This window comes from Struthio camelus, chromosome 10 (genome assembly GCF_040807025.1).
Source record: "Struthio camelus isolate bStrCam1 chromosome 10, bStrCam1.hap1, whole genome shotgun sequence".
In the NCBI taxonomy this organism is placed as follows: domain Eukaryota; kingdom Metazoa; phylum Chordata; class Aves; order Struthioniformes; family Struthionidae; genus Struthio; species Struthio camelus.
In genome coordinates, this window is record NC_090951.1 from 12,748,955 (window position 1) to 12,759,365 (window position 10,411).

The window sequence follows — 10,411 nt, forward strand, 5'->3', positions numbered from 1 at the left end:
TATTTGGATTTCTCTTTGTACAAAACTGGAAGCTTGATTGATTATAGCAACAATTTTGACGAAACAAACTTCAGGAAAAAAAAGTCTAACTTGTTACACCACAATATTTTCTAAAATTAGTTTACGGTCATATCTTAAGCTACAGCTCTAACCAACACGATTTATAGTATGAACACATAGTAATTCTTACACATATACTGTGCCTTTAAAACAGAAAGAAAAAAAATCAGAAGCCTTTACACTACAAACTGGAAAAAAAAAAAGAACAAGCTATCTATCCGTAGCTGGATTTCAGAGTTGGTTATCCACATGCTCATATACAAAGTGAATGTGTACAGACTTAAGTTGCATGACAGACCAACTGCTCAAGGGAGTAAGCTGTAGCAGATACTAAATCCCAAGTCACCTTAAAGATCTTCAGTTACTGAAGAGGGGATTTATTAGCATTCATCATGAACCACAAGCAATCACATAGGTAAAACTTCATCAGAAAGACCTGCATCACCCAAGCGGCTGGTAAAGATAATTCAGCTAGCTGTTGCAGAAGATTATAATGGTAACCCTGCTCTGCTTTAGTAACAATCTACACTACTACTTCCATCTTTTTTCTCTTCAAAATCTTTTAATAAGATATTCCAGGGTAAGTTCAAGAGTGGTTGCTATCCTCCAGTTCTCAAAGCTAGAAAATAACTTCTGTAAATCTCCTTTTCCCTGAGCTGAGGGGAGAGCTAGTACCATTCCTAACAAAGCAGCAAATCTCTCCCTTAAAGCATCTCACAGAAGAGGACACGGGACAGCACACAGGATCTTTATGGAGAAAGACTGGCCACACTAGTCACTATTTGTCTAAAAGCTATTTGTTCATTTTCCTTTCTTCCCATGGAAGTGTCATAGCTCCAACTGTGTAATTCAGTGCACATTAAAAAGTATTCAAGTAGAATGTTCTGAAACATATCAAGAATTAGTATAGTCCCAGACCTACGTTATGTAGAAGAACAAGCTAGATGATTACAGTAGTTGCTACCTATGCTACATAAATTTAATCTAACTCGTCTTTGATAATATAATCTGAAATACAATACTTACAGATCCAGTACTTCCATTTAGACCTGTGCTTGACACTTGGTGACTGTGCAGTCCTTTCTTGAAAAGAAAAGAGGTGGAAACAGCATGATCTAGGAAAAAGATAATCATAGGTGTGTTTCTGCATTTTTAAGTTACCTGAGAACATACAAAACCAGTACGCCAGTATTACTATCTACAGTGGGCTGCCACAGATTTGTTGTTGAGTTTCTTGCATCATTTCCTCTCTAATGGAAAAAAAAAATTCTATGCAGTTAGCTTTACAGTTCTAAAGATAACTATGCAGAAAAACTAAAATATGGACCAAACAAGGAAAGTTGCATACTAAAAAAAAAAAGAGAGAGATTTGAATCACTGTAAACAACTTAGCAATAAATAATATAGTTTTATAAGTCCCTCTGTTTAAATAAACCCCTCCAAACTCAAAAAACAACCTACTTCTGATCAAAGCTAAGTGTAATTTAAATAAGAACATCTAATACTATTAGACATATCAACAAAAGCCCACATCAACTCACCCTTAGCCTTCCGTAGTCTTAAACACTACAAAAAGCTTTACAATATTGCTGCTTCTGATGATTTGATCGCTCTTCTGATACATAAGTATCCTTTGTTAGGGGAAAATCATTTGATCTGATTGGTGGACTCGAATCAAGACACCTGGTCCAGGTATGACATATCCAATTAAAGATACATGGTACATTGTATATATGATTGTTTCCAATATGCCTGGTGCTCACCTGTTTCAAGATTCATGCATATCTTCTCCTGAAACAGCACTGGGCTAAAAGGAAGTGCAGGATTAACAGTTTTCAGTGGAAGAGACTCAACATTTAACGTCTGGCTCTCTTGATCGTTTGCAGGACTCTCTGTATTCTCTTTAGCTTCCTCAAAACGAGCAAAATTCTTTGAGACAAGATCATCATTAACGCATACCTACAAAACAATGTATTTCTTAACTACCATCAACAGGCAATAAACTACAACACTATATACTTTTTAGGACGCATTTGAAGCTTTAAGCAACAGCAAGACTGAAAAGGTGTCTGTGAATGCTTTCTGAAGAATAGGAAAAGAAGTCATGTCTTCATATATCTTCTCTAAAGCAGTGTTAACTAGTTGTCAATTTGAGACTTTTCACTAAAATCCTATATCCAATTAACTCTTTCTGGGACCCCTAAAAAAATTCAGAACTATTAAGTCAAGCTGATTAAATTCTGTTTGATTCAGCATAAGCATAAAATCAAAAAGACGGCAGGACAAAATACTACTATACCTATAAATTCTAGAACCCTGTTGCCTCAAACAAGATCACTGACACTATTGTTATTTGGGTTTCTGAACTGATGAAAGAGATTAGAATCAGTATGCACCTTCAAAGTTATTGTCTGCAGCACAAACCATAGCACCTTCAAAGCTATTGTCTATAACACTGAAGCTATGGTTTGTGCTAAAAGCCTTGGTAAACCTCAGCGCAGAGGCAATGTTTAAATTAATTTATTTATACATATTGAATGGCTGCTTAAGTTATGCAGTAGTGACAGAAGAGATCTAGCAAAAGTCAGTTACCTGTTTTGTGCAAGTGGATCTAGTTTTTCCAAAAGTTTGAGGACACAGTATTATGCAAGAGAATGGTATTTAAATAGGTTTCAGTAAGACAGTTGCATAATAATATAAAAATAAGTAAGATATCACAAAAGGTTCACAAAAATAATTCACAATAGCCTTTCATTTGAATTACTTACTGCATATTTTGAAAGCGACAACTCAGTGCAGGGTGCAGACTAATTCAGTAATTCACTTTTTTTTTTTTTTTTTTTTAAAAGCAAAGATAAATACTCCTTGAAAACAGGCACTGGCTTCTGAAACGTACCATTTAACTGCACATTTAAGTGCTGTAACCTCCAAAATACAAATGCATATGTATGAACAGCTGTGCATTACCGCTACAGGAAATCCAAGTAAAGATTACAAAAATTCATTCAGTGTAATTCCAGATCATTTAAAGTTAATCCTAATAACTCCACCTTGAAATGACAGTGCTCTGGTTTTAACACTAATATTAGCTTTCATACACTTCCCTATGCATTTCATATGTTGTTTGGGCAGAGAACCCTTAGTTTCTTATTCAAGTTTCTGCTTACACAGACACCCTTAAAATTCTTGCTTCTCTTATTTGCTGCTTTTTTTTTTTTTAAACAAGAACTTGATATGTTACTTTAAAATTTAACATTTCACTGAAATCAATGAGATTTAGGCAAGAAAGAAATAAAGACAAACAAGGTTGCTGTGGTGCATAAAAACTGACCTATTCAGGTAACTGCTGCTGCTGCTAAGATTTTTACCAGGCTAAATCACCAGGAAAACACCTTTTAGAACCTAACACTCATTTTCTGTGAGCCTTACTTACAGTTTCTTCCTTGTAATCTATTATGTTCTTCTAATAGCTATACTTGGACCTAAACCAAGCTAGATCGTAAGTGACAAATTCATAAAATATAATTGGATGAAATTCTTTATCAGGAGCTGACAGAAATTAAGTAACTATTTGAAAGGACAAAACTGCAAGGCGAACTGTATATTCAAATACTCTATGAGAATGTGTACTTTATTTTGATTATGCAAGGTATCTTTGTGCAGTTCTAAAGAACTGTACTTCACTCGTTATTCAATAACAACAAAAGAGAGGTGCACTGGGAAAAAAAAAAAAAAAGAATTTTTGCCTCTCAAAATCCCTCCAGAAGGTTATGAGCAACACAAATATAAAATAAAATCTTTAGTAAGTAAATGATTTAGCTTTTACTGTACCTGACAGAAATTATAAAACTTATTTAGAAGTAATACCTTTTTCAGTTTTAAACTGATCACAAAGTTATGATGTATATAGTGAAGTGTGTGAATAGATTTGTAGACACAAAAATCTTACCTTTTCATTTTTTATTGTCACATAAAGCAGAACATCAAATCTGTCACCTTCTATAGCACATAATTGGGCTTTTATTTGGGTAGTTGCTAAATGTAGTAACAGAAGCACAAAAAGGGGAAAAAGATTAACCTCTTATCAAATTATCAGCATTTCTACTTGTACTTTCCAAACTAGACAAAAAGTTACATGACAAAAAACAGTTAAATGAGTGTAACATATTTCTTTGAAGAGAAACTAATAGAAATGTTGTAACTTTTAGATGAAGTAAGAGTTTAACAAGTCAACAAAAACTCAAGAACAAAGTAACAAGAATTAAGTTGTCCTTAGTTTTTGAAGGAAGATTGAGAGCCGAAACAAACAAATGACCTCACCACACAAAGTAGTCCTAGTTCTACACTAAAAGTTTTAGTTTATCTTTTAGCCTCAGGCAATCTTTAGTACAAATGCATACTTTCCAATCATGAGATTTACTTTTCTTTAAGGAAGACATTTGCACAGTTGAATAGTTTGGTTATGCTCTTTATTTGAGCAATAAACCTCACTAATCATTATGCTTGTTAGAAAATTCTGAAGCATTTTGCTGCATGCATTAATGATGTACTAGTAAAAAAAAAAGCTTATGTTATTTCTAAACAGTATAGTTTCAGAGATATCCCCAGACAAAATTCAATATTATCATTACTCCCTACAAACCTTTACTTTAAATAATAATCTATGACATTTAAGACGTGTGAACAGTTTAAATCGTGAAAAGCCCTATGTTCCCATTAGTGGGACATTATCAGCCTAAAGACTCTTTATTACTTTCATACTCATCCTCTTCCCCTCAAATACCTGCTTACTCACAAGTAGATCAAACTCCACCTAAAAATATGTAGGTTTTTTTCAGATAAAAGCACATTAGCAAGAAGATTAAAGACAATTTTAGTATAAAGCTCCTTTTAAAATAAGACCAACAGCTGCCTCATACCAAAACAGAAGGCCAGATATGAGAAAGACTGGACGAGCTACTGAAACACTGAACATGGGAAAGCACAAGAACAGATTGGAAAACAGGTAGTCCTAGTTTACTAAACATCTACTTCGAGCACAGTCTACAAAACAACATAACTGGGATCAAGTTACATAACACCTGAAGGGGTAAGTAAACCGGTAAGCCAGACCCTGCCATCTCTATACCAGACTACATAACAGCAGCAGCTAGCTAGGATGGCTGTGATGCCGATTCGAAAGTCTAAGCCTAAGGCATAGAAAGGTTCCACTGCCGAAAACAGATGTTATACGTGAGTGTTACACTACTTAGCCTTCCTGAGAAAATCAGAGCCAGATACCACCTAATTAACTATCAACACTTCCATGGCATGGAAGCATGTAGTACTCAAGGCGCAGATCCCTTCATAGTTTTGGCTTAGTCAATTCATATAAAAAAATTTTTATGTAACTATTTGCTTTTCATTTTTAATTTGTACACTTAAGAATTTTGTGAAAATTAATCAAATACATAAACCCAAGTACCTCATTGCTCTGATGGCTTATTTTTCCCAAGGTAAAAGTACCAATTACGATTCTGACAGGATATTTTATTTACCTTTGAGAAGGTTTTGAAAATACTGAGTAGCAGCACAATCCCATCTTTTGGCTGGTCTAGGAAAATAAACATACCCAGTTATCCAAAACATCAACAATTAAAATGGTATTATGAAAATCAATGCATATGAAAAATGATTTGTCTCAAATCATGGTAAGTCTTAAAAACTGTATCCACTAGAACACATTAGTAGAATCTTGCTTCTTAGAGTACAAGTTCAATCTTTGCAACCATGTTTTATAGTTTATCAATAAAATGAACTCTGACTGAAAGTTACTGCATATGGCTTTGTCAAGATACGATAGCCTCCACCCAATAAAAAATAGCATAATCAGAAATTAAATAGAATAACCAAAAATAGAGTAAGAATCCACCTGCAAAATACATTAATTATTTCTAGTAAGATAACTAGTGAGTAATTTTGAACAAGCACTTTACAAATGCTAAGTGTTGAAGACTGAAAGGCCTATAATAGAACGTTAAAGTCTATCTTTATCACGCTCTGCAGCTGCAAATATAAAAGTATTTTAACGGAATCAACTAAAGAACACTAAGAGCTGAATCATTTATATACCTATTACCTTTCTGATAATTTACATAGCTAGCCCACTCTAAATGTATGCTATTCCAATTCAAACTAGGCTAGCATTTGTTCTGTCGGAGTATCAAAATCAAATACTCATTCATTCTTCCAAAAAAAGTATAAAAATAAACTACTTGACTACATCTAGTTTCAAATATTCTTTAACAACATGCAAACCCAAGTAAGTTTCTTGCTGTTGAGCCATATTCCCCAGTGAACTAACCATATCCCTCTCAAATTGGCAGGGTCTTCAACAATAGGTTCCTGGAACTCAAGGATACAAAAGTATTTTGCATTACCATAAGACCCTAGTGAAAAATTTATTCCAGTCCTTCATAACTGCAATTAGACAAAACTGATACTAACGAGATAACAGAAGTACAACAGGAATCCAAAACATCTCAGCTGGAGAGGTAGAAGGGCAAAAGAGAAAGCTATCTGGAAAAGGCTGTAGATCTTCAGTTCAGCTAGATATAGAATTACCACAAAAAAGAACACTGGGAATAAGCAGAGCACATGCAAGACATACCACAAAGGGATGGACTGGTAAAGAAGGTCATATGCTAGAAATCGAGAAATATATCTCAGCAGGTGGTCGAGGAAGGAGGAGAAACTACCAGAAGTTTGTCTCAGTTTTCTAAAGTGTCTAAATAAATATTAAAAGGTTCAAACAGATAAATTATACTTCCTTAATAACTTCGGCTTTAAACAACCTACACAGCAATCCCTTACTTAACTAAGGCTATCAAATTAGATTAAGTAGACAACATGCATCCCAGAATTCTGAAACAGCAGATACCTACTCATTAGTCTAGAAGTAGTATTTTCATCAAGTCTGAGATTTATGATATCATGAAACTGGAATATAAACTAGGTGTGTGTGGGGGGGGGAGAGACTAGACCAACTATAAACTCTTCTTTGACTCCATATAGACCAAACAGCTGTTTTTTGTTTGTTTTAAGGAAAGAATGCATCAAAAATATGAAGAAAAAAAGGAAGAAAAAACTTAAACATAGATAAAACTGTGACTGTAGCCTCCTACTTCTTTCAGTAACTGATTATTTTAGCCATGGGAAAGATGGCAGATCTCCTCTCAGGCTTTTACAAAATATCTGACTTTTATGAAAAGCTCTGAATGGCATAGGCAGTTCAAGTCACTCATGTTTAAGAAAATATTAATTTGAATTTCAGCAAAGTGCTAAAGTCTTAAAAAAGATCAGAAGAGGAAAAACAACCATATAGGGAAAGATTAGGTGCACTTTGACTGTTTAACGCAATAAAATAAAGGCTAGAAGTAGATATGATTGCTCTTTTTAAGTATCCTGAGGAAAGGAAAACTATGAAGAGAAGCATGTTGAAGAATACTGCTGGCACAAGAGCAATTAAGTATGAACTAATTATGAACACAGTTAAAATATTACATGATTCTAACTATCAGCATTAAGAGGTAACAGAAGCTTCCAATAGGGTACTGAGGAAAGCTTAGCTAACTGGTTTTAAAGTGGGGCTTGTTCTGTTAATGAACTGCTCGTCTGAAACAGAGAGTTTTCCAAACCTGATCTCCTATGTTCTTCCTAAAACAGATTCTCTTCCAAGAAAATTCAGCAAAGTTTCATGCCTAAAAGACGTATGACTATAGTACACTTATTCTTAAGCTCTACTTACACTATTTTTGCAGTATCTTCACAAAAGTTGATATGCAAAGTCACTGGCTTTGTGCGATACAGTCCACATTGTTTTGCTCTATATGGAATTTGCATAAACGCTTCCACTGCAACTCGAATGCTTAAAAGCAAAGCAGAACAAGAGCTTTTTACAGAGAAAATTTTACTCTCCATATATCATTGGTCCCTCATGCACATCCTCCCATTATCCTGTACCTGACAACAGTTCTTCTAGAAGTTTGGCGCTTACTGGCAAACTTCCTGGAACCACTGTTTTATTTTTCTCTCCAAGAAAGGTGCTGTTAGCAGCAATTAGTGAATATATTTGCTCTGAAATATGCTTCCCATTTACTGGAAAGCTCTCTGATCCTTACCCTCTACAGTTTAAGTCTTTTCATGAAATTTAGCCCTCACACTATCATGTATACCATCTGGTACTACATATATCGCTTGGCAATTCTTACTTCTGGGTGAGAAACCAGATTTGGTTAAGATCAACGAGAAGGAAATCAATTTAAATATACTGATTTCCCTCATTTGCATTTGTACTTATTTTCCTTACTCTTTGTAAAGCTTTCACTAAAATACTCATTAATAAGTAATTATCCCTTACACTCAGTTTGCTGAGAGGCTTTTAATAAACAGCAAGATACTATACATAACATGTTTTTAAGATCTGTATTTTGAATTCTTATTAAAAAGTAGTAAATTAAGCAATACGTTTACTTCTGTCAGAACATACTTTTAAACTCACAGTAGCGTCAAGCTGCTCTTTCATAAAGGGACATCCAGTTAAAAAACATAATTTAACTTTAACATTTGTTTTAAAATAAGCTTTCTTAATTTTGTTAAATACTCCAAAAGACATTTATTAACACTTCTTGTGCTCAAAGCTGCATGTTTTAAGCGAAGGAACTGTATCTGAAGCTGAGAACTGAAACAGGCTTGCTTGTTTGTCGTATTTCAAGGTTTTAGAAAGAGTAGGTTTCACACTGGTTTTATTCAGAAGTAGAAAAGAGAAAACTGACCTTTTTACACCATGCCAAGTCAGACTGTCAGCTCTTAATAAAGTAAACAAGCTAATACATTTAAAAAAATCAATACCGCGTGTACATGTCAAAGACGTTCAGCAACTGAAACCCTGCTTCCATACGCTTTGTCAGTGATCCTCACTGGTTATCATTTTCAATTTTGGTAGTACATAATCTCTTAATAAGGGAGGGAAATATATTTAAATAACATTAATTGGCAATAGTACATTCCAGACACAAATTGCCACTTTTTCAGCTTTTTTCCCCCCCTCTAATTACAGAAAAACCTGCAATAGAAAAGGTTTTGAAAACAGAACAAAGATTGGTCTTCATCCACGCTGGCAAGGGTCCAACATAAGGCTAGCAGTCTTTCATGGACCCAAGTCACACCTTAATTACACCAAAGTCCTGTGATGGTTAATCTTTGTGTGCATTAATTAACAAATATATTACAGTGACAGTCTCAAAGAAGCAAATAACACTTACTCATTTGATTTAACGGAAATATATTTGGCATAATCCACAAGAAAACATTCTGTTAGATAATGATCTGTACAGGACATAATTGACTTAATAACTGCTCTACACCAGCATTTCAGTTCCTTGCTAAAAACCACACAAACCTGTAAAAGAAAAAACAAGACAGTAAGTTATTGTAAATGGAGCTAATTATATTGTTAGCTTTTTCAGAGGCAAGAACGTACTATTTATTATATGGACCTCAATGATCTTTTCTAATCTGCACACATTGCAGCTTAGGTAGCCATGAAGTTCTTGCATTTAAGCAGGTATAATGTACACGGATGCCATTCCCTACCTTACTACATAGCAATATTCAAAAAAGATCCGAGATGCACATCTCGGATACTTCACTCCCAAATCAATGCAAATATCAATTCTTTCTCTATGTACAACGTAATTTCTCTCTCTGTGTACATAACAGAGCAATGATTTTACCTGGCCTTCTTCTAACATTAGTGGCTTCATTTCATCTGCATCTTGACAAGATTTGTCATAAAATTGATTCATTTCAGCATTCAGGTTTTTATATTCTATTTCGTTGACTACATAAGGCCCATATCCTTTTACAGTAACCCAAAAGCAACCTGGATCTTCAATCTAACCAAAAAGTGAAACACAGGGAAGGAGAAAAAAAAGATTACAGTAACAAATAGTATTACCTCCCACTAAAACTTTAAGACATTGTTAACATCTGAGCAATAAAAGCTAAAATAAGACTTAAAGACAGGCACTTTAAAAATTGTAGCAACTGACACCTAACATACAGGACGTTAACAAGCAAAGCACCTCTCAGCTTCAGATCATTAGTTCATTAAATGATTTCCCACCTCGGAAGTTTCTTTAGCACTTCAGTTAACAAAAGCATGTCAAAGGCAATAACATTATTCAAAAAGTTGCTTAAATCGAACACTGCAAGTAAAGTGCAAAGACAAAGCTTTGTACTTCCAGATTGCCTTCAAAAACTATGCCAAAAACAAAAACCCACCCAAGAATAAAAGAATTCCACAGATGGA

At 34.4% G+C, this 10,411-nt stretch overlaps 1 protein-coding gene across 7 annotated transcripts in view; it reads right to left on the minus strand.

Moving 5' to 3' along the window:
* TDRD12 (tudor domain containing 12) overlaps positions 1-10,411 on the minus strand; it is a 42,429-nt gene that overhangs the window by 27,953 nt on the left and 4,065 nt on the right. For 6 of the 7 annotated variants that reach the window (XR_011143127.1, XR_011143126.1, XM_068955433.1 and 3 more), the window contains 7 exons: positions 9,834-9,995; positions 9,363-9,499; positions 7,847-7,966; positions 5,598-5,653; positions 4,010-4,095; positions 1,824-2,019; positions 1,087-1,175 (listed from right to left, as the gene is read on the minus strand). Coding sequence is in view for 5 of the 7 variants with exons in the window: in XM_068955433.1 (XP_068811534.1) it covers positions 1,087-1,175; positions 1,824-2,019; positions 4,010-4,095; positions 5,598-5,653; positions 7,847-7,966; positions 9,363-9,499; positions 9,834-9,995 (846 nt within the window). In the remaining 2 variants the exon portion in view is untranslated. Of the gene's footprint in view, positions 1-1,086; positions 1,176-1,823; positions 2,020-4,009; positions 4,096-5,597; positions 5,654-7,846; positions 7,967-9,362; positions 9,500-9,833; positions 9,996-10,411 lie in introns of those variants that run through there. The other variant, XM_068955437.1, reaches the window with a different exon arrangement.